This window comes from Pelobates fuscus, chromosome 2 (assembly GCF_036172605.1).
Source record: "Pelobates fuscus isolate aPelFus1 chromosome 2, aPelFus1.pri, whole genome shotgun sequence".
NCBI classification, from domain to species: Eukaryota; Metazoa; Chordata; class Amphibia; order Anura; family Pelobatidae; genus Pelobates; species Pelobates fuscus.
Genome location: NC_086318.1, coordinates 13,437,128 through 13,461,479, shown reverse-complemented (window position 1 = coordinate 13,461,479; position 24,352 = coordinate 13,437,128). Strand labels below are relative to the sequence as shown.

The 24,352-nt window shown below is 41.7% G+C and overlaps 1 protein-coding gene across 1 annotated transcript; it reads left to right on the top strand.

Annotated features, from left to right (window-relative positions):
- Positions 1-2,205: 2,205 nt before the first annotated feature.
- On the top strand, positions 2,206-24,146 carry LOC134586088 (serine/threonine-protein kinase N2-like). Its single transcript, XM_063441598.1, has 21 exons — positions 2,206-2,401; positions 2,571-2,662; positions 4,164-4,218; positions 6,587-6,717; positions 9,707-9,727; positions 13,084-13,243; positions 14,512-14,697; positions 15,317-15,426; positions 15,854-15,997; positions 16,516-16,591; positions 17,067-18,417; positions 19,054-19,177; positions 19,393-19,529; positions 19,646-19,721; positions 19,814-19,905; positions 20,008-20,190; positions 20,405-20,467; positions 20,733-20,809; positions 21,248-21,390; positions 22,029-22,139; positions 23,952-24,146. Exons 1-21 carry the CDS (start codon positions 2,206-2,208, stop codon positions 24,144-24,146), a joined length of 3,723 nt encoding a protein of 1,240 aa, XP_063297668.1.
- Positions 24,147-24,352: the final 206 nt, after the last annotated feature.

The window sequence follows — 24,352 nt, the reverse complement described above, 5'->3', positions numbered from 1 at the left end:
GAGTGTACAATCCCTTGCAGCAGGTCTGTTCTACATCACGTTCATAACGAAGGCAATCTGCAAGAGGTACTGGGAGCAATTCCTTGCTGCCAAACCAAACTCCCCTTTCACTCAATTCATAGGAAGCTGCCCGATAAAGAGAGAGGAAAGAAGGGTGACGGTATCCATGAGGAATCCCTACACCCCTGGCAAGGACATCGCAACGTTTCTGAGCAGATTCTGCACGGTGATGAGCGACCCGGCCCCGATCAAAGACAAGCATGGCTTCTGGACAGGAAGATGGTCCTTGATTGTCCGCCTGAAACAGGATCCATCTTCTCCTGGGAATTTGAAACACCTGCCGCAGTGCTTCTCCACAGGTAGCTCAGCTGGCATGCTTTTCTACGAAGACCAACCCAGGAACTGCCTAAAATGCAACCAGCCCGGGCACCAGGGAAAGGATTGCAAGGCATCCATCTGCAGGATATGCAAGGCGGCAGGCCATGACCTGCAACCTGTGTGGGGATACCTCACACATGTACAAGGACTGCCCAAAGAGGACCAGGAGCTACGCGGCAGTAGCAAGTAAGGGTCTACCATCAACAGGCCCAGCTGAACCCCTCCCAATGAAACAGAAGCCAGGCAAAAAGAAGGGTAAGAAAACCAGCCCAAGCCCTGCTGCCATACTTTCCTCTCCCACAAACCTGGCCCCCTTTCTTCCCCCCTCTTGCTCCCTACCCTTCACGGCACCTAACAGCACCCAACCCCCACCCAGCCCACTCCCCTCTGAACTCTACCCCTCACCCACTGCAGCAGATTTAACCCTCTCCCTCACTGCTGCAGACCCCCCCAGGACCCTTTCCCCGCTCTTCTCTCCGCTACAGGCAGACCCCTCGAGGAACAACTGTGTGACAAACTGCCATTTGCCACTGGGCATTGGAGAGGACTGATCGCTAGCTTCCTGCCCTGCGACTATGGCCCTGGGATGTATTGCCCTTTAAGAATGACATTTGGGCATAATGGATTTTTTAATGCTGTTCCTGGCCCTTTAAATGCTTTGGAGCAGGGATACAACTTATAAACTGTCACTTCGAATGCAGTCAAAGTGCAGAAGTCGTCGAAGTGCCGAAGTCGTCGAAGTGGCCGCCATTCGACAAACGAACACGTGGCGGCGGCCATTTTAACTTATTCGAACGCAGTCAGCGGTGTGTGCATCCAAATATATGGAACTGTTTGCGGCTACCCAATTGCACGAACACCGCTGACCCGTACCTTCTTCAACACCGCGGCTGGAGACTAAGTCCTGTTCGAAGAATCGAACGCTCGTTCGAATGGGACTTAGTCATTTTCTCGGTGCAAAATAGACCAACCGCACAGCCCAAATCCATGGAACTGTTTTGGGCATGAAAAAGGGCTTGCGGTTGGTCATAAAGGACTTATACCTATCTCCCGAACGGCTGAACGGATTTAAATGATTTTTGGGTATGTTTGTATTTGGAATGTGCTGATTAATAATAATATATTAATAATATGTTATTAATATTGGATGTATGGTTTTAGAGTTATGAAAGTTGGGTAAAAAGTATGTTTAAACTGTACGTATATTTGGGTTACCTCTCAGGCTAAGGGGAGGGAATCTGTGGGATGTAACCATTGTGTGATTGGGTAATGCATAATTGTATGTGGGCGTCTCCCTTGCAGGGGAGAATTGCATAAAAGCAGTTTGTGTGCCATTAAACCTGAGTTTTTCTTGATCCCTCAAAACGTAATCTTGTCTCGTTATTGGAGGGAGCTGCTATATTCACACTGGGGATTGCTATGCGCTGCATACTCCCTTGAGCTTTAATCACTTAGCTCTTTTGAGAGCTTGCTCCTCTTTGGCTCTCTTTGGAGGAGAGGTCTTCCCCACACGGTCCTGGATGCTGGAGGTTCATACAGGGTGGAAGGAAGACGGCGAGACTCCAGTTAAGCTACGGCGGTCGTGGAGTCTGCGGTGGTTGTGGTGTCTGCTGCAGTGCTTGGAGTCCTCAGGAAGCGTTAGGAGCATCCATCAACGGAAGATGTCCGTTACAAACTGCGAGACTCCTGTCAGCGGAAGCGGAAAATTAACAAGTAAGAAGCAGGACTGGGAGATACAAGTCCACCCAAGGGCCAGCAAAAGAAAAAGGCGAAAACAGCAGCCTCCCCTCCCCTGCAGAAGTACCCGACGCAGAGGCAGACAAGCTCATGCGAGAAGCCCTGGAATGTGGTACATACTTAATCCCAGAGCCGCAGTATACGGAAACCCTCGACAGCCTACAACTCCTCCTTGCAGAGCCGGTTCAGATGGAGACGCGCCCACCACCTCCACCACCACCACTGCACACTAAGGACCAAGAAGAAGGAGAAGGAAGTAGCCTTCCCCAACAGGAGGAAGGCAGCGGTAACTGAGCAGTCATGTCTGCCGGTGACATTGTCTTTTCTCCTACACATTAATTATGGCGTCTATTTCCATTCTCACCATTAATGTTAGGAGCATTAAGGATACGTTACGCAGACATGCTGTGCTAGGATATCTAGCCTCTCAGAATTGTGATGCGTTTATGTTGCAGGAATGTTCCATCCCTTTCTCAAAGTCCTACCGCCACCTGGCCAGGGACTGGACGCATGGACCATCCTTTTGGTCTGGTGGGAGCGGGTGCAAGTCAGCAGGTACTGCTGTCCTAATTTGGGGAGGATGCTTCACAGTGGACTCTGTCCAGGAGCTTGTCTGTGGTCGACTATTAATTATCTTACTTAAGGGATCATTCCTTATTTTATAACGTAGTTTATTAAAATAAAATATAACGTTATTCCTGGCTTATTACTTCAATAACTAATTCTCTATTATTTGTAATGTTAAAAAAAATATATTTTTCTGTCCGGTTCCTGTTAAAATCTGAACTAATAGCCTTTTTCTAAAAAAATAAACAATAAAAAAATCTTCATTTGGATCAATTTTCACTTTTTCACTTTCATTTGGATAATTAGAAAAGTAGGTAAGCAGACAGATTTAAATAATAATAATAATAATAATAATAATAATAATAATGTTATTAAATAAATATCTCTCTCTCTAACTATATATGTGTGGGTGTATATAGATAGATAGAGATAGATAAATAGATGGATTTATTTTTTAGTATGATGGGTGGACCTGTGATGTGTCAAATTCTGATTGTTGATTGTGACATCACTGTGACATCATCCTTGCTGAGCACAGTTCAGTCAGTAGATATTGCAAGTCAGAGATAGCTATAGATAGTGTGATTGTTCCCTGTGACATCACCGTGACATCATCCTTGCTGAGCACAGTTCAGTCAGTAGATATTGCAAGGCAGAGATGGCTATAGATAGTGTGATTGTTCCCTGTGACATCACCGTGACATCATCCTTGCTGAGCACAGTTCAGTCAGTAGACACTGCTTAGACAGTAGACACTGCTTAGCTGCTGTGGTGATAACGTAGCTAAAGATGGGAGATAGTAGAAATATTTTCTCGTGTTTTTCATGTGTACGCTGTGATGTAAGTAAAATACTTGATTTTCTGTATAAGGTTCCAGTTCTACATATTATTATCTGAGAGTTTTGTCATGTTAAATCCCCAGTGTAGTCTAGGATGGGGGAGAAAGAGAATACAGATGGGACCCTGGATATGATTATTAATGGGGAACACTGGGGGGTTACACACAGATCTATCATTTTATTCTTTCCTCAATATTTAACCCTTTCATGGCTCAGTATTTAATGTCCCAAACACAGTGACAGCATATGGTTACTGTGTCAGTTTTCGTGGTATGAACTCCTTGCCCTTTATTCATTTCAGTTACTGGTATGTCATGTGGAAGTATTATAGAGTATTGTTATTAGGATGTTTACACACACATATATCCTGTATATGTATATAATAAATATATCAGGAATGAAAGACAGCACCGAGACACAGGAACAGACACTCAGCACCAGATCAATAGAAGCGGGGTCTACCATAGCAGGCAGGACCCAAGGTGCCGACCCCAGAGTCCTCCCATACAATCCAGCACACAGTAACCGGGTGCAAGGTGTTAGTAAGGACAGCACACACTGAGACACAGGAACACGTTGTGAGCCTTTTCTTCTGGCTAAGAGCCTGTGGGTTTCTGATTCTTTTTATTTCTACCTTTTCAGGTCAGCGAAACGCAAGTTATTGATGTTATCAAGCAAGGAGCAGGGGAACATCCAGGTAAATTAAAACACTTTGTGTGTGTGCTATTATTATTATTATTATTGCCATTTATATGGCACCAACAGATTCCGTAGCGCTTTACAAAATTATGAGAGGGAGGATTTAACCATAAATAGGACAATTTCAAGAAAATGTACAGGAACAATAGGTTGAAGAGGACCCTGCTCAAACGAGCTTACAGTCTATAGGATGTGGGGTATAAAACACAGGACAGGAAATAGCAATCAAATAAGTTGAGAGTGTAGCAGAGTTGGAGGAGAGAGTCGAGTGCTGCCCTATAGGAGAAAGCAAGAGATAGGTATGTAAGGTAGACCAATCAGGAGAGGGTTACAATAATCCATGCGGGAAATTACTAGAGCATGGACAAGCTCCTTGGTAGCATCTTGCGTAAGAAAGGGGCGGATGTGGGCTATGTTTGTAAGATGGAATCTACAGGATTTGGCAACATACTATATGTGAGGCATAGGCGTGCGCAGCCTATTGCATTAGGGTGTGCACCCTCAAGCACAAGCACACGCGGCGTGTATATATATATATATATATGTATGTATATATATACACATATATACACATATATACACACACACACAAAGCTGTGTGTGTGCTGTGTGAGGGTGCTGTTAGTGTGATGTGTGTGTGCTGGTAGTGTACTATGTCGGTGAGGGTGTTTGTGTGTGCGTGCTTGTGAGGGTGCTGTGAATGTACTGTGTGTCAGGGTGCTGTTTGTGTGTGTGTGTGCACTTGTGAGGGTGCTGTAAATGTACTGTGTGTCAGGGTGCTGTTTGTGTGTGAGGGTACTGGTAGTGTTTTGTGTGTGTGTGTTAGGGTCCTGTTTGTGTTTGTGAGGGTGCTGTGTGTGTGGGTGCTGTATGTGTGTGTGGGTGCTGTATGTGTGTGTGGGTGCTGTATGTGTGTGTGGGTGCTGTGTGTGTGGGGGTGCTGTATGTGTGTGGGTGCTGTATGTGTGTGGGTGCTGTATGTGTGTGGGTGCTGTGTGTGTGGGTGCTGTGTGTCTGTGGGTGCTGTATGTGTGTGGGTGCTGTGTGTCTGTCGGTGCTGAGTGTCTGTCGGTGCTGTGTGTCTGTAGGTGCTGTATGTGTGTGGGTGCTGTGTGTCTGTAGGTGCTGTATGTGTGTGGGTGCTGTGTATGTCTGTGGGTGCTGTGTATGTCTGTGGGTGCTGTGTATGTCTGTGGGTGCTGTGTATGTGTGTGGGTGTGCTGTGTATGTGTGTGGGTGTGCTGTGTATGTGTGTGTGCTGTGTATGTCTGTGGGTGTGCTGTGTATGTCTGTGGGTGTGCTGTGTATGTGTGTGGGTGCTGTGTATGTGTGTGTGTGTGCTCTGTGTATGTGTGTGTGTGTGCTGTGTATGTGTGCGGGTGATTGTGGGGGTACATTATTTAATATCCCCCCTCCCTTCTTACTTTATGTGGGGAGGGGGGATTCTTGTTCCTTGTCCCTGGTGGTCCAGTGGAGGTGGGGGCAGATCAGTTATCCCCCCTCCCTTCTTACCTTATGCCTGGGAGGGGGGATCCTGCTGCTGCCATCCATCCCTGGTGGTCCAGTGGAGAGTGAACTCTAGCCCCGCAGGGCTAGAGTTCACTCACGCGAGATCTGAGCGTTGCCGCGGCAACGCTCAGATCTCGCGAGAGGAACCCGGCAGAGCTGCTGGCAATAGCTCCGCCGGTACTCTCCTGCCTCCCTCACTGCCTGTGAGCCGGTGAGGGGAGGCTGAGAGCAGAGCCGGCGCTCGGATAGCGCCGGCTCTGCATGAGCCGGCAGGGGGGATCCTGAGATCTCCCCTGCCGGTCTCAATACATAGGCGTGCCGCGGGGATTAGGGTGTGCCCAGGCACACCCGGCACACCCCGTGCGCACGCCTATGATGTGAGGTTCAAAGGCGAGGCCAGACTCAAGTATGACACCAAGACAGCGTGCTTGCAAGGATGGACTGATGTGGATACCACTAACACATTTAAATACATATGTAAATGTATAACCATATATCATATCCATGTCACATATCCCATTAAAGTTACCAGACTACACATCATTAAAGGACCACTCCACACTCGAAAAAAACAGGAAAAGGTAAGATACAGAGGGAAAGCATCTATGATTCACAAGTTATTTCTTACATTATTTTTCAATAATGTTTGAATGAAACATTATGAGACGAGTTATTCCATGATGGGTGTCTAACCTGTCCCTTTAAAATAGTTTGTGTATGAAACAGTGCCTGATACATGAAGAAATATGCAGAGAAACCTTATAGAAATGACCTGTTTAGTTCTGTGACACCTGACGCTACCGTGTCAATTTCCCTTTTACCATTAATATAATAAAATATAGTAATTTGTCTCCTAGAAACACCTGCTATAAGCACATTGGAAAAACGCATTGAGGAGCTCGGCCACCGATTTGTGATCGAGCGTGCCGTGGCTGAAGGAGCCAAACGTGCCATCAATGCATTCGATCATGGAAAGCCACTTGCTGAGGTCAGTTATAAAGTGTATTCTTTTAGCCATTTTATCCCCAGAACGAATAATGGGCTTTCAATGTCTGTCTGGGGGTTTGTTGGCATTAGCCAAGTAGCCATGGTTTATTATTATTATTATTATTATTATTATTATTATTATTATTTATAAAGCGCCAACAAATTCCGCTTGATAAATAATATACAAATTACACATTTATATTATCTTTTATGAGATTTTCATTGTTTGAAGTCTTTGTTGGGCCATTTGTTCTGTATTTTATTCTGTCTCTATAATGCTTTATTTAAAGGGAATCTATAGTGTAAGGCAAACAAAGTTGTATTCCATACACTCTAGTTCCCATTGGCCGCCTCCTACCTCACGCCCTTTCTCCTTCCCGTGTTACAAAATCCCTGTTAACACTTACCCGATATCTGGAGGGGTGGCTACTGCGCATGCATGGCGAGCGCCGCAAGTGAATTAGGCCCTCCCCATAGGAAAGCATTGCTTCAGTGCAGAGTGTGAGGGCGTCCAGCATCAGACTACAAACGTCGCTTTAACCAAAAGTCTCTTCTGTCTGTCTGATTGAGGGAGTCTTAGTCCTGTAATGTAATCATTGCTGTTTCTCAAAAACTACAATGATTTACATTGCAGGACTAAGATGACTAAGGAGGACACCTCTTCACTGAGCTAAAGTGGTCTGTGTGCTTATAGTGTCCCTTTAAAATTCTCCCAATTGTTTAATTCCCTTTAGTTTTATTAAAAGCCAATAACATGTTGTATGTTCTGCATTGATCTGCCGTTATACCCACTTTAATCTTTAGAAACATACATACACACATTCTGCATTTAAGTTATTTACAGGTTTATTTTAATGACAGGTGCAGTGTCGCCATATGGGCAGGTGAATCTGTACCTATCAAACCATCCCCACACTCTTTAATAAAACACAACACGTCTGTGTATGGGGAAAATTGTCCACAGCTTTTATGTAACATAACATATAATAATAAATAAAAGTCATTGCCCTCCACCTATTGCCGTCTTATAATTTAGCAGATCTAATAATAATAATATATAATAATATATAACACATAGCCAATAAAGTGCCAACATTTTCTTAACAGCCCAGTGGTGAGGGTATATCCGGATCCCCCCACTCCTCCTAGGTTCTGAGCCACCTATGGACCCGAAATCTCCCAACACCATAACCAACTTATAACTCCAATTCCATTTCACCATTCCTTTTTACCTACCCCTTGCTCCTTTTCTAACTCCAAAATCCCTATCCCCCATTTTCTTCCCTTTACCAGCTCCGCCACAAGCTCAGACCTTGATCACTTAAGACTTCTGAGCTCCACCACCCTGCAAAAACAGCGCCTGGCTAAGCCCTTCTTGAAACCCCAGATTCAACAAATCCCAACCCACCTCAGAAAGGTGCATGTTGTCTTGCCGGAAATACCCAGCCAATCTATTCTCCAGTTCCCTGTGCCTGACCACAAGCCCTCCAGCTTCAGAATAAAGCTAGCCATTAAACTGATAACCTTACATCGACAGTGATCAATCGCGCTGCATTCCTCGCATGCCACCATCAAAGTCACGGTACAATCTCTGACCAGATGACCATGACCACATCCCTAATCCAGTTGATATCTGTCACGTATTCATCCGCTTATACAAATGTGGTTAATGACATTTACTGTCCACACAGGAAAAGTTGTGCCGAGCAGCAACCTAATCCACAGAAGGGTTAATGCTGAGCAGCAATTATGCAAATGAAACCTGGTAACTGACTTTGGGGTCAAAGGCCGGTTACAGCCTATCAGATCTAGAGGAGGGGTATTTAGGCCCAAATCTCATCCTGCTCAGTGCCCTGTCGTGGTTTCCCTTGTGGTTGTCCGAGAGCGCGTTCCTGTTATTAGTTTTCTACCTGGTTTTTGACTTTGGCTTTGTTTATTGACTTCTCTATATTCTGGTATCCTGACTCCTGGCTTTCCTCATCGCTGTGTCCCTTTCTGTGTTCCCTGACCTCGGCTGGTATTTTGACTATTCTTTGTACGTTAAATCCGGCCATTCTAAGGACCGGTAATACGTTACTTATTTGTCATCTGTGCTATCCAGTTCTACGTGCTGGATCAAACAGTAATCCTGACATTACGACATGGCCATAGATCCTGTAGAACTGTGTCAGCACATAGCTGCTTGCGAGAGGAAATTAGAGGAGAATGATCACCGCATGGATCAATTCGCTCAGGCTTTCAGTACGCTTCTCGCTAGAACGGCGCATCTGCAGCCTGCAGCGTCTCCTCCTATAGCACCTCTACCCTGTGTACCTCTACCCACTGTTAATAGGACTCCTAGCATCTCCTTATCGCTATCCCTACAGTTTGATGGCAATATCCATGAATGCAAGGGTTTTCTTAATCAGGTGGAGTACCATTTTGAGGCCTCACCAGGGTCGTTCCCCACGGACAGAGCAAAAAATGGTTAGCTAATGAATCAATTAAAGGGCAAGGCCCTTGCCTGGGCTAATCCGTTGTGGGAGAGTAATCGGAGCATTGCTCATAATTACCAGGAATTCTTTGCCGAATTCAAGCTCACGTTTGAGCCATTGGGTAGAGAAGATGACGTTTCAGGTTATTCCTTCTTCATCATGTCCTATCATATTAGGGTTTCCGTGGCTGAGTAAGCACAATCCCTACATTGACTGGGCTAAAGGGGAGATATTAGAATGGGGTAAAGAGTGTATGGGGAGATGTATAAAACCAGTACTAAAGAGATTGGATACTATTGACCTTCCCACTACCACTCCCCAAACTCCTGGAGTTCCCATACAATACCGAGAACTTCAGGAGGTGTTTAACAAGGCTCAATCCGATGTATTGCCTCCCCACAGAGCATATGACTGTGCCATTAACCTGTTTCCAGGCGCTATGCCACCTAAGGGGGCAGTTTATGCCTTATCTCCCCAGGAGAGTAAAATAATAGAGGAATACATCAAAGAATCCTTGAGCAAAGGGCACATAAGAAAGTCATCCTCACCAGCTGGTGTAGGATTCCTTTTAGTTGAGAAAATGGGTGGTGAGTTACGCCCTTGCATAGACTACAGGGCAGTTAATAAAATCACTGTTAAAAATGCATACCCTATCCCACTCATTTACAAATTGTTCGATAGACTTCAGGGAGCTAAAGTATTTACTAAGCTTGACCTTAGGAGCGCTTACAATTTGGTTAGAATTAAAGAGAATCATGAGTGGAAGTGAATATCTGGTAATGCCATTTGGGTTATGCAACGCCCCGCCGTATTCCAAGACTTTATAAATGATGTACTCAGGGAATTCATTTACTCATTTGTCTTGGTTTATTTGGACGATATTTTGGTGTATTCCCCTGATCTACAAACTCACCACTCCCATGTGAAACAGGTTCTGCAGACGTTGTTGAAAAATAAACTTTATTGTAAATTAGAAAAGTGCATATTTGACCAGCCTGAAGTCCACTTTTTGGGTTACAACATCTCTGCATCGGGATTTCAAATGGATCCTAAAAAACTAGAGGCTGTACTACACTGGCCATTACCCTCTGGTTTAAAAGCCATTCAAAGGTTTATTGGTTTTGCCAACTATTACAGAAAATTCATCAAGGGATTTTCTTCTGTAATAGCCCCCATCACTAATATGACTCGCAAAGGGGTTAGTAGCACGGTATGGTCCAAAGAGGCTGTGAATGCTTTTGAGACTCTTAAACAAAGATTTGCCTCTGCGGACATACTAAAACATCCCGACACCAGTAAACCTTTTATTTTGGAGGTTGATGCATCCGAGACAGGGGTAGGGGCTGTTCTCTCTCAGAGAGAAAGCCAGGGAACACCATTGCATCCTTGTGGCTACTTCTCCAGAAAGATGTCTCCTGCTGAGCGCAACTACGAAATTGGCAATAGAGAACTGTTGGCCAATATTCTTGCCCTCAAGGAGTGGCGACATCTTTTGAAGGGTTCCAAGGACCCCCTGTTGATCATAACCGACCACAAAAATCTGGCATATATAGGGGATGCCAAACGTTTGTCTTCCAGACAGGCTAGATGGCCACTGTTCCTTTCACGTTTTAACTTTCTCATTACTTATAGACCTGGTTCTAAAAATACCAAGGCTGATGCCTTGTCCAGGCAATTTGATAATGAGTCAGCTCCGGAACAGGTGACATCTCCTATTATTCCACCAGAGTGTATTATTGCTACTACTGTCCTCTCACTGTCTTCTCCACTGCTTGGCACCATACTGGAGGCCCAGCCTCAGGCGCCCAGTGGTAAACCGTGTGATAAACTGTTTGTCCCCCTATGTGAAAGGGTTAATTTCATGAAAGTGTTCCATGACAATATAACTGCTTGACACCCGGGCATCAATAAGTCCACTGCCGCGATCACTAGATCCTTTTGGTGGGATTCACTCAGGAAAAATGTAAAGGAGTATGTGCAAGCATGTTCTGTGTGTGCAGTTTCTAAGGTGACTCATGCACTTCCTTGTGGCCTGTTGCAGCCTCTTCCTGTTCCTGAGATTCCATGGTCCACTTATCCATGGACTTTATTGTTGAGCTTCCTAGCTCTGCTGGGTTCACTACTATTCTCATGATTGTAGACTGATTTTCTAAGATGGCTCACTTCATTCCTCTCAAGAAGTTGACATCTTCGCAAGAATTGGTCCTAATTTTCATACGTGAAATTGTCCGTTTGCATGGCATCCCTCACAATATTGTGTCTGATAGGGGCTCTCAGTTTGTGTCCAGGTTCTGGAGGGCATTCAGTAAACAATTGGGGATTGATCTCTCCTCCTCCTCCTCCTACCATCCACAGACCAATGGTACAGCTGAGAGGGCTAACCAGTCATTAGAGGTTTATTTGCGTTGTTTTATTAATAGCACACAGGACAATTGGTCCGAACTACTCCCATGGGCCGAGTTCACTAGAAACAATGCTGTTCATGACTCCTCTGGGCACAGCCCATTTTTTGTCAACAATGGTAGGCATCCTACAGTTCTCCCTGCTGTATTTTCTGATACTGACATTCCTGCTCTGGATGAGCGTCTGGCCTCCATTCGGGATACCTGGGTTAAGGTTAAAACTGCTCTAGGGGCTGCTGCTGAACGCTTCAAACATTTTGCTGATAAGCGTAGGAGTGCCAACCCGGTGTACCAAGTGGGGGACCGGGTTTGGTTGTCATCTCGCAACATCAAGCTTAAGGTCCCTAGCATGAAGTTTGCCCCCAGATTCCTTGGTCCCTATAGAGTGCTTCGTAGGATCAATCCAGTGTCTTACTCTCTGGCTCTTCCTGCATCTTTAGGGGTTCCCAACACTTTTCATGTGTCCTTACTCAAACCTCTTGTCTGCAATAGATATACTGTTCCTTGTGTTCCTCCCCCTCCGGTGGTGGTGGGTGGTCAGGAGGAGTATGAGGTTTCTTCTATCGTGGATTCTAGGTTTTCTCGGGGCACTTTACAGTACTTGGTTGTTTGGAAAGGTTACGGTCCTGCTGATCGTTCTTGGGTTTCGGCTCCTGACCTGCATGCGGGCCGTAAGATCCGCGCTTTTCACGCCAAATTTCCTCTCAAGCCTGGTCCTGCCCGTCCGGTGGGCGTTCTTCAGGTGGGGGGGTAATATCACGTATTCATCTGCTTATAAAAATGTGGTTAATGACATTTACTGTCCACACAGGAAAAGTTGTGCCGAGCAGCAACCTAATCCACAGAAGGGTTAATGCTGAGCAGCAATTATGCAAATGAAACCTGATAACTGACTTTGGGGTCAAAGGCCGGTTACAGCCTATTAGATCTAGAGGAGGGGTATTTAGGCCCAAATCTCATCCTGCTCAGTGCCCTGTCGTGGTTTCCCTTGTGGTTGTTCGAGAGCGCGTTCCTGTTTATAGTTTTCTACCTGGTTTTTGACTTTGGCTTTGTTTATTGACTTCTCTATATTCTGGTATCCTGACTCCTGGCTTTCCTCATCGCTGTGTCCCTTTCTGTGTTCCCTGACCTCAGCTAGTATTTTTGACTATTCTTTGTACGTTAAATCCGGCCATTATAAGGACCTACATTCTACTAAAATGCGATCGCTCCAAGGGGCTACAATAAACTCTGACTTGTAGGGAATTAAAATCTGAATTACTAAATTGAGATAAACATAGACACACTGTGACTAAAGCCGAGATTGGAATTTCTCCAAATCACTAATTTTAGTTTAAATATTTGCAGTTCAGATTTTGATTTGCTACTTTCTAGACTTTAGTGATTAATCCTGAGTTGTTATACATTGAGCACTATACAGAATTATAACCATTTATAAATGCAATGCAAGTATTGCCCACATTCTTTTTTCCATTTTTTTCTTTTTAACAGGCTCAATCAATATTAAACCAGGCAAATGAAAAGCTGGACCTCCTTAAATATTCCATGGAGGAACTAGTGAAAGAACTTCCTGATAGCCATCCCAGGAAGAGTATTACCACCAAGGAATTGTTCCTCAATTCTGACATATCCAAGCCCACAGCACTAACGGGTAAGTTCTTTTGCCTCTGAAAGATATTTCGATAAAGGAAAGAAGACAAATATATATAACATTGAAGTATCAGAGCATCTCTGTGAAGTCTGTCTACTGTGATCACGCAGTTAGTCAACCGATATTCCAGCAGACTTAATTCTGTATGACGTAAATACAAATTTAAAGGTGACCGGTGACATTTTTTTACATGACAACAATATGGAACCAGCAAACACATAATCTGTAATCAGCATATTTAAATATATAATATATTAATATAAATAGTTACCATAGATATAGAGCTCTGACACCTTCTACCTATGTTTTCCAGATCCCGTATCTTTACGAGAAAGCATTAAGGTTCCAGTCTAGTGGGCTTTTTTAGTCATTACACTTATTTATATTTATCTTTGTGTGTCGTTTTTTTGTAAAGCACTATTTTATACATTTTTTGTGGGTTATTTTGTTCTTCATAGTCCACCAATTGGACTTTTTGGCCAATCTATTAAATGTTAAGTTTTAACAAACGAATATTTCACTGAACTGTATTTCAGTCATATATGCACCTAGTTGCATCCTCCATCTTTTCTCTTTGTGTACATTTATACCGGGGTTAACCCCCAAATCAGGAGGTTCTGCAACTTCTGGCTCCATTCCAGTCCCTTCCTTTTTCTTTTCTTTTATCTTCTAAATTACCGTATTCTCATGAATTCTGTTTTACTTTTTTGGCGTAATCTTTGTGTCCTCTTAAGTCTAAAGGTTAATCCAGAAATGGGTTCCTTGTGGTTTCAACTTCTATAGCGTGGACTTGTTGCATTCTGTTCTGAATTACTCCTGTGTGTGTTTAGAAATATCTACAAATATAGATTTCTTCTCTAATGGCACAAGTGACATAAACCTTCTTTGAGGATCGAGCAGGGACCAAGTGAAGCTACTGAGTTTTTATCTGTTTATAAATTCTGTCTTGGTTGATTTATATCTGATAAAGATGTAAAAGCTGCCTTATTATTGAATATTCTGTGTGCGCTACTTAGACCAACCATTAAGTTCCTTGTAACATAAGGGGCATATTTCATGGTTGATGAAGGTCTTTTTCTTTCTATAAATATGCCAGTTTACAGAGATGATAAATTGGTGGTGGAATCCATTTGGGAACCTGATATTTGATTATTGTAGGAAATGTATTGAGTGAACATTTGGTGAGAGGAGAGTTAATATATTCCTGTGATGACACAAGTGAAAATGTAATAGTCATTGTAACAATATTAATTCTGATTGTTTGACAGGTACCCTGAAAGTGCGAGTAAAGGGCTGTCACAATATTCTGGAGAATGTACCTGGCAGACTAAAAGACCCGTCAGTTGTTCTCCCAGGAAGGAGGACACGTCGTGGAAGATTCTCATTAATGAGCCGGATTAGAAGAAACAACCGTGTCTGCAGTCAAAACACCCAAGAGACTGTTGACTTTTCCAGTACAGTGATTTTTATCTTATAATTCCCATTATGTGTCCAGTGACGCTAAATAACAGCACTCAATATCTGGGGTGTCGAACTTTTGTTCTCCCACTTAGCCACTCAAAGGAAAATCAACCTGAATAATTATATCTCGGTACTGGGTGGTTGCAGGTTGACCCCCAAATAAATAAAAAAACTTAAAAGTGCTGCGGAATATATAAATGATAATAATAATTACTTTACCACATTTAAACTGGGACTCATCATACAAACTCCATCTTCTACATTACTCACCAAATAGAAAAGGCAGAGGACAAAAATATAATTTTCAATATGTTTTTCGTTACGATGTTCTTGTATTATTTTATTTCACATATCTCTCCTCGTTTATATTCTAACCATAGTACCTGGCCAGCTACACATTTGTTGTTTGTTTAATTTCTTTTTTACGGAGTGCAGGAGAATAGACTCCCCAAATAAAATCAAACTCCTAGAGCTCTGGTTAAAGATAATAACTTTATATTGCCAGGTGTATTTTTACAATTGCTGTGTGTTGATTACATTCTCAATAAGAAATGTTCTTTATAATAAAATACTCTTAGCCTTTTAAGTTGAGTTCCTGAAATTTCCTTACAGACGAGGTCCGTGCTCTGCTGAAAATTGACCAGATTCCAGTGGGTTCAACCAGTTGGAAAACTGTGTCTAATCCATCCTGGAATGAGACATTTAAACTGGAGTTAAATAAGGTACAAATTTAGTTAAACTCAAGTATATTCCCCCTAGAAAGAGACATTTTTTTCAGAAATATTGACTTAAGTGAAAAATAGAAAACAAAACCCCCAAAAACATGGTCTTGGTGATAGTTTTAAGGCTAAGTGGATGCCTGTATTATTTTTTTTATTTTGTGTTAGGAGGAATATTACATTCTAAATCAACATCCATTGGTGGCCCCAGGAAGAATTTATACTAATCCATAAATCTGCATATCCTGTAAAGAGTTGTCTAAGTCAGTATAACTGGAACTCTTTTTCTAAACCTTTTAGGACCTTAATGTGTCTTCATCCAGTTATGATTTAGAGAGTTATTATACATTGGGTTTGTTTATCTTTTTTTTATAGAATCAGTGATATAGAAGATAACTCTTCTTTCTTTTTTTTGTTAATGTGTACATAGTCTCGGGAGTTAGAATTATCTTTATATTGGCACGATCGGAGATCACTGTGTGCCACAAAGACGCTGAAGTTGGAAGAATTCCTGGTGAACCGGAAGCAGGAACTGTGTCTACAGCTGGAGCCACAGGGCACCCTTTTCATCAAGGTGAGAACCTCTGGCTACCATCAATTTATAGTTATTTACCTATTTAAATGTTTTAATTATACAGAAAACAAAAGGACGATTAATTTATCCAACATATTTCTGTAAATGTAAAAATATAAGAGCGCTATGAAGTCTATTGACTTAATATTAAATTGTACTGAAGTGTACATGGAGTTGCAAAATATGTCCGCTATAGTCACAGCTTGACTTAGCTCAACTTTGTTTTCAATTCACACATGTCAGTGTTTAGCGAATAAACCTTTCAATGTACGTCATATTACCTACATGACCACTAATAGTATCTTAAGAAATGTTCTATTTTTGAGATAAAAGACACTGTATCAAATGCTAAACTGTTTAAGTAAATGAAGGGCTTTGCTTATTGTGATTAGCTGTAGAGGAAGAGATTTGAAGCAGTTTATTTTCCATTTGTGTGGGTTTATATGTTGGTTTGGCACAATGAGGATATGATCATTTCCTTCCCGCTGTTAACTATTTTGTTTTTTGTTTTGAAATAGGTGACATTTTCCAATGCTTCCATCCAGAAAAGGCCAAAACTTCAGACAATTCAGACATTCTTCTCCAAAAAACAAGGTAAGTGTTCGTTTAACATGTCTCGCATTAAATAGCAAACCGCCCAGGGGCCTTTAAAGGCATCTATGAGGCAGAATTGGTTATTATTTGGTTACTGACAAGAAGTGAACCCTTGTACCCCAGTAATAGTCCCCTGTGTGATAGAAAACTGATACATGTTCATCCATTATAACAGCCATAGCGCAGGATGTACATCTTATACCATATGCAGTATACACAGATTACATTACTTATACCTACCTGAAGCTCATTATTTTCACTGGATGCCAGTCCACTTAAACACTAAACATTGTTTCAATGTATTAATTGTGAGTCATGGTTTAAATTTAATATGGAAATCTTGGCTGAAACAAAGTTTTAGCTTTGGAGATTCTGTTACTTTTTTTTCTTGTTTTTGGAATGCTATGAATGTAATTAATATATTTACTAGTGATCATATGCAATACTTATATTTTGTTCTGTGTTACTTTTATAGAAGAGACCTTCCAGCCCACTGCAGAGGAGGATACAGCTATTGATGTCCTTCCATTGCCAGTATCAGACACTGAGAGCGTGGTTCCATCACCACCAGCTGTCGATACCGATGCAGAAGAAACCATCAAGTCCACATCAGAGGAGGATATAACATCTGACGTTCTTCCATTGCCAGTATCGGACACTGAGAGCGTGGTTCAATCACTGCCTACTCTCGCTAACGATACTGAACAGACCATCCAATCAGCTTCTGAGGAGGATATAATATCTGGCAGTCTTCCATTGCCAGTATCGGACACTGAGAGCGTGGTTCTATCACCGCCCGCTGTCGATATCGATGATGAAGAGATTATCCAATCAGCATCTGAGGAGGATATAGTATTCAGTAGTCTTCCATTGCCAGTATCAGACACAGAGAGCGTGGTTCCATCACCGCCCGCTGTCGAAACCAATACTGAAGAGATTATCCAATCAGCATCTGAGGAGGATATAGTTTTCAGTAGTCTTCCATTGCCAGTATCGGACACTGAGAGCGTGGTTCAATCACTGCCTACTGTCGCTAACGATACTGAACAGACCATCCAATCAGCTTCTGAGGAGGATATAATATCTGGCAGTCTTCCATTGCCAGTATCAGACACTGAGAGCGTGGTTCCATCACCACCAGCTGTCGATACCGATGCAGAAGAAACCATCAAGTCCACATCAGAGGAGGATATAACATCTGACGTTCTTCCATTGCCAGTATCGGACACTGAGAGCGTGGTTCAATCACTGCCTACTGTCGCTAACGATACTGAACAGACCATCCAATCAGCTTCTGAGGAGGATATAATATCTGGCAGTCTTCCATTGCCAGTATCGGACACTGAGAGCATGGTTCTATCACCGCCCGCTGTCGATACCGATGATGAAGAGATTATCCAATCAGCATCTGAGGATTATATAGTATTCAGTAGTCTTCCATTGCCAGTATCAGACACAGAGAGCGTGGTTCCATCACCACCCGCTGTCGATACCAATACTGAAGAGATTATCCAATCAGCATCTGAGAAGGATATAGTATTCAGTAGTCTTCCATTGCCAGTATCAGACACGGAGAGCGTGGTTCCATCACCGCCCGCTGTCAATATCGATACTGAAGAAACTATCCACTCAGTATCTGAGGAGGATATAATATCTGGCAGTCTTCCATTGCCAGTATTTGACACCAATAGCGTGGAGTCATCACCACCCACTGACAATACTGAATCACAAGAGACCAGCCAATCGGTGTCAGAGGATGGAGCTATTGACGTTCTTCCATTGCCAGTGTTTAACACTGAGAGCCAAGAGTCATCATGGTCAATTAGGTATTTTCACATATTCATCTTTCTCATCAATGCTGTTAAAACGGCTACACATTTACCATAAACTCCTTATTTGCTCCCCTTTACCACCCCTTACTCCATTTTATTTATGTATAAAGCTTGTCTTTTATTAAAGTTATTCTTTATGTACACAAAAACTTGCGTGTGAGAGTAAGATGGGTGAGGTTAGAGCAGTAAACATTTTTTTCTGCCCAATTCCCAGCATGCTTATCATTAACATTGTCTACAGTTTGTTTGTAACAAGTAAGCTTACCATAGCGAAATATTTTTATAGAACGTTTATGAATTAAATTTTTTCTGACGGGACTTGAAAATTCTTCCCAGCAGAATGTGGAATTCACCTGTTACCAGAGTTAAATACAGTAATTAATCTCGGCAGATCCTTCGTGATTCCATCTGTAATTAATCAATTGATTTCACACAATACATAATCATCGTGTCCTATAAAACATGACAATCTACAACTCTAGTGATAGATATTCCAGGGGAATCCCTTTAACATTGCACTGGATGTTACAGAATTTTCCACTAAGACACTCTGACTATAAAGAATTGATGATATCATATAAGATCTAAAAGGTGCCATCTAAATGAATACTGTTTTCTTCCTTCTTAAAGCGTTTCTCCTGTAGAAACATCGGACACTGAATCTGAACCAGAAGAGTCTCCTGTTGCATATCGTACATCTTTTTGCAGCGATCAGCCAGGACTTCATGTTATAATCCCAGATATTTTGTCTCAGGTAAAGATATAACGTTTTCTACCTTGCTTATTTTGTTTTTTTGTTCCACTTTAGCACAAACTGTATTATTGATGAACATGGAATAATTGCAAGCTCGGTGTAGAATGTTTTCTATAAAATCATGGGTTTAGTACATAAATTGGATCCTCAATTATTTTATTACAACAAGCGCTAATGGAACGTTGTTATTAATAATGTTTAACTTTCTTTTCCAGGATTATGGAGCAGGACAAGACTATTCTAGGAACTACACTCCAAGCCAAGTGCCATGTAATACACCTCTACATGATGGCAGAGTGTCCAATCAGGAAAACAGTGTCCTTCAAGATCTGGAACAGTCTCAGGACCGACGGTATGATAACTTATACTGTGTGTTATAGGAGCATGTTTTGGGGTATTTGTTTTTTCATCAGGATGGGAGCTATATGAGTAACTATAAATATGAAAAAACTATTATTTTCTTTGCAGCATTCAGCGAGGAGTACAACTGAGCCTCGATGATTTCCAATGTCTCTCTGTGCTGGGCAGAGGACATTTTGGAAAGGTGGGTTTCGGGTAAATTCCAATTCTAGTGAGAAATAAAAGGTGTCTAAACAAATGTTATCTAACAAATATATATATATTTTTAACGTTCAGGTTCTACTTGTTAACTACAAAGGTACAAACACCATGTTCGCCCTAAAAGTCCAGAAAAAACGAAAGATAATTGCATCTGATTCTATCGACTGGTCAGTGGATGGAGAATACTCAAAATGGAAATATATTGGATGGTAGTCCTATTTGTTGTTTGCAAAAGTGATTAATTTAGTTATTCCGTTTGTATTTTCAAGTCTTAAATATGAGAAGAACATCTTTCAGACCATAAGCAGCACACAACACCCATTCCTTGTGAATTTGATTGCAAGTTTCCAGACTGAAGATCTTGTCTGCTTTGTAATGGAATATGCCGCTGGTGGAGATCTAATGTCAACTCTTTATAACAACATGGCATCTTTTACAGAAAGCAGAGCTATGTAAGTATAGTTTGGGGATTATGATCACCCAGCTAGAACTCCAAACAAAAGTTAAGTTGGACTACAAGTTCAGTGAAGCCTAGACAGACACAAGACAATGCAGGAAATATGTCTGAGCATAGAGTGACAGAGGTTGGTGCAATTAAACTGTCCAATGGTACAAAAACTCAATTTCCTTCCCCAAGATAAAACAGACTTATTCTATTTTCTACAGGTTTTATGCGGCCTGTTGTGTGCTCGGCCTCGAATTTTTACATCAGAACAAGATTGCTCACAGGTAAGTGTACAGGAAAAACTAAAGATGGACATACATATATTGTCCCCAGAAATGGTATCTGTCTTATTTACTGTACTGCCATTAAAATATTGTCTGTGGCTTAATTACAGTAATTAGTAATATTATTATGTTAACTTTATCATAAATTATATACGTCCTTAAATCTAACCTTTTATTTTTTCTAAATAAGAAAACCATGTAATCCAAGTACCCTTTAGTGATATGTAAAAAATAATAAAAACTCCAATTCTATATTTTAATCTAGAGATCTTAAATTGCGGAATATTGTTGTAGACAAGGACGGTTACGCCAAAATTACCGACTTTGGTCTTAGCAAACAAGGTAAACATAATGTTATATTTAGCTAACGTAATTTATCACAAAGTTACAGAATTTAACATTAGCCACAGACAAATAACATCCAACTGCAGACCGAAATAAAACTATACATGAAACACAAAGGAATGAAATCAAATATTGGTGTAAAATGAAATAAGGGGCCATTGTACAAATTCATATCCAGTGAGAGGCTAGGTTGGAACACTAGTCAGAGTAGATGCTGGAACATAATACAGATTCGTAAAAAACATGGAAAAATTTGTACGTAATTTCACAGAGAATCTGCAGATACATCACACTGACTCCTTGCAGCAATTTTCTAATATCAATTGGAAAAAAAATTACATGAAATTATAAAAAATAACAATGTATATCAGCAAAATAAATCAACATCTATCTGTGTCTTTACCGATGTACATTTATACTCTCTCTTTTTACGAGGGATGGGATTCCTCGATAGAACCAACTCTTTCTGTGGCACACTGGAATACATGGCACCGGAAATATTTGAGAGAAGACCGTACACAAGATCTGTTGATTGGTGGAGTCTGGGCGTAGTAATTTATGCAATGCTGTGTGGAAGGGTAGGTATAGCATATTACCAATTTGTAGGATTCCTTCTTTGGAAACCAAAAATCCTGGTGTGATGTCATCCAGTCTATTGATGAAACTGATAGTATTTCAAAGTATAGACTGGTCAAGGTTAAAGGGACAAGCTGAGCACCATAACCCCTTCAGCTCATTATAGTGCTTATCTAAATATCATAACCCAATACCTTCATCTCCACTTTATCTAAACTGATTTTATCTCTCTAATACTTTCTCAATTTCTTAATATTTTATTTATTGTTTCTGCTTTGGAAAACCATTTACATTAGAGAAATTACCCACTGTAGATTCCAGGCCAACCCTGCACAGTGGGCACTCTCTTTGTCACAGTTTGAGAAGACCGTGTGCCCTCTCTGTGTGGGCCGTTCACACAGAGCAGATTATGGGCTCTCAGGAGTGTGAGTGCTATAAACACTATTGTCATCTTGCAACAGTGTTTAATGGTTTACATGAATAAGTTGTTTTTTTCATGACTCTCATTGCAGTATATATCATTGAGTGTTTATTTTATGTGTGTGACAATTTCTAGCAGAATAATCACTATTTTATCACAAAAAAATTAACTTCTGCATCTTACAATATGTATCTAAAAAAAAAAAATGTTTTCTACCAGTTTCCCTTTAAAGGTAAAGATCGAGAGAAAGAGATATCGTATAAGGTTGTAAACACCGAACCTGACTATCCGGAGTTCCTGTCTGTAGAAGCGTTTTCAATAATAAAAAGTGTAAGTTGCCAACGCATGTTTAGTGATTTCTGATTTTGACATATTGAGTAAGCGGAGGTCAGAATTTGCAATCACTGTTGATGAGTGGATTGCTGACGAGCTGCCTTGGGATGAAGGAAGTCTGAGAGCTGTTAGATTAGTAGTTACATCTGGTAAGAGATAAGCAGACGGTGGGCTTTTGTCAGGGCTCCGCGGGCAACGGTGAGGGGAGGCTGCAATCCTCTCGCAGCACTCACCCTCGGTCCGTCGCCGCCCGCGGTCCCCTCTCCCCTTACCGATAAGCGAGCGGCGTCCTCTTCTCTTGACACGCCGCTCGCGTCCTCCTCTCCTCCTCCCAGCGGCAGCATGTCTAACGCTGCACGCTGGGAGCCGGCACTATTATCTAAGCGCCGGGGTCACTCACGTGACCCGGCGTTAATGCTACAGTGCAACAAACACAGTGGGGGGTATAGATATCCCCCACGTGTGTTTGTTAATACTGATTGGTGGTTAGCCAATCAGGATTCAGGCTAGGATTTAGATACTTACCTTTCCTGTCTATCTGTGCCCTGTTGTGGTCTTTGCTTTATAGTATTGATTCTGAACGTGTGCTTTCTGGTTACGTACTCTCTGGCTTGTTATACTGACTTTGTGACTTTCTCCTACCCTTTGACCTCGGCTTGTTTCTCGTTATTCTGTTTTCTGGTTCCCCTTACTCGGCTTGTCTCCTGACTATTCTGTGTGTGCTTAGCCCGACCACTCTAAGGACCGGTACTGCACACTTTCTGTTTGTGTGTCTGAGTGTGTGTTAGCGTGTTGGGTTCCCCAGTATCGTGACAGCTTTATAGCTTTTGGAAGCTCCAGGATTAAAGATGCTGCATGTAGCTCTGTTTCTAAATAATACAGCTCGTATGGCTTTAATGATGTATGACATCACAGCTCAGCGTCTTACATCATACAACCCATCACCTTGTTTGAACTCTGACAGTTGTTAGAAAGTGACATATAAGGTATACGGAAAGGGTCAAGGCATTGGGGGAGGTTTGGAAGGATTTTTACAAAAAAGTGAATCATATTGTTTCTTTTTTTTATATGAAGAATTTTACTCTTATCAATTATGCACATTGCTCCATAGAACAGACACGTTTCATTCTGTGGGTCGATCGATGCGTGCCCCTGCCTGTTCCGCTCTGTTGTAGCTGCTAACACTGTGTGTGAATGTGGGCTCGGACAGTTTGAGTGGTAAGGCTCTGAAAACAAAGCTGGTCCTCTGTAAAAACGGTGTGATTGGCTGTAACAAAATAGGACAAGCAGTCACAAACACATGGATCTAGTTAGAGATTAAAAGAAGTTAAACTTATATTTGGGGAATGAAATAAATACAAGCAGTAAGCATGACTTGTGCCATCGATCATTGCAGAGCAATTTCTGGGCACCAAACACGATGCCATTGTGACATGGTGCCTACTGTGTATTGAGCTCTGTAGTAAAGTATTCAGCCTGAGCTGATAAAGGCAGATTTTACAGGACCTGCAAGAAAATGCCTTTAATTCTCTAACTCTTTAATTTTTCAGATTAAATAACATTTTCCTTTCTCCTCCCCCCTTATGCAGCTTATGAATAAAAATTCCAGATCCCGTCTAGGAGCCAGGATTGGTGCCAGTGCTGTCAAGAAACATCCTTTTTTCAAAGTATGTCCATGTTGTATAAATTCCATCTATGGATGTGTAGATATAATGGCCATTATTCTAAATGATTAGTTTACTGGTTTATATCGTGGCACACCTGATTTATTGTTCTAATTTTTCTTCAATCTTTTTTATTTTTTAACAGGGACTAGACTGGAGTGCGTTATTTTCTAAAAACATCATACATCCGTTTGTACCATCCATTGCCGGACCAGAGGACGTCAGTCATTTCGACAGAGCTTTTACAACACTGGACCCCATTCTAACACCACCGGAAGAATCACCTTTAGAAGACCAAGACCTGTTCCAAGATTTCGACTGGGTGGCCGATTGGATTTGAACATTGAGGCAGAAAAGGATGGACTCGGCGGGAGTAAATATATTAACATCTGTCATTTTTTATTTTATTTATTCTGTCATTATTTATTCTAATAAAAGCTTGATTAATATTTTCATTGATGTAGTATATATGTGTGGAAAATGTGTCCAACAGAAGAGCGACTGTTTTAAAGAACTAAAGAGAGAAAAGAGGTGGATAGAAAAGAG

Bases quoted from the DNA above. Each gene is read 5' to 3' on its own strand.
- LOC134586088 (XM_063441598.1), top strand. From the start codon at position 2,206: ATGCGAGAAGCCCTGGAATGTGGTACATACTTAATCCCAGAGCCGCAG. The intron at 2,402-2,570 runs GTAACTGAGCAG...TTTATGTTGCAG, and splicing joins CCAACAGGAGGAAGGCAGCG to GAATGTTCCATCCCTTTCTC. The intron at 15,427-15,853 runs GTACAAATTTAG...ATGTGTACATAG, and splicing joins TTAAACTGGAGTTAAATAAG to TCTCGGGAGTTAGAATTATC.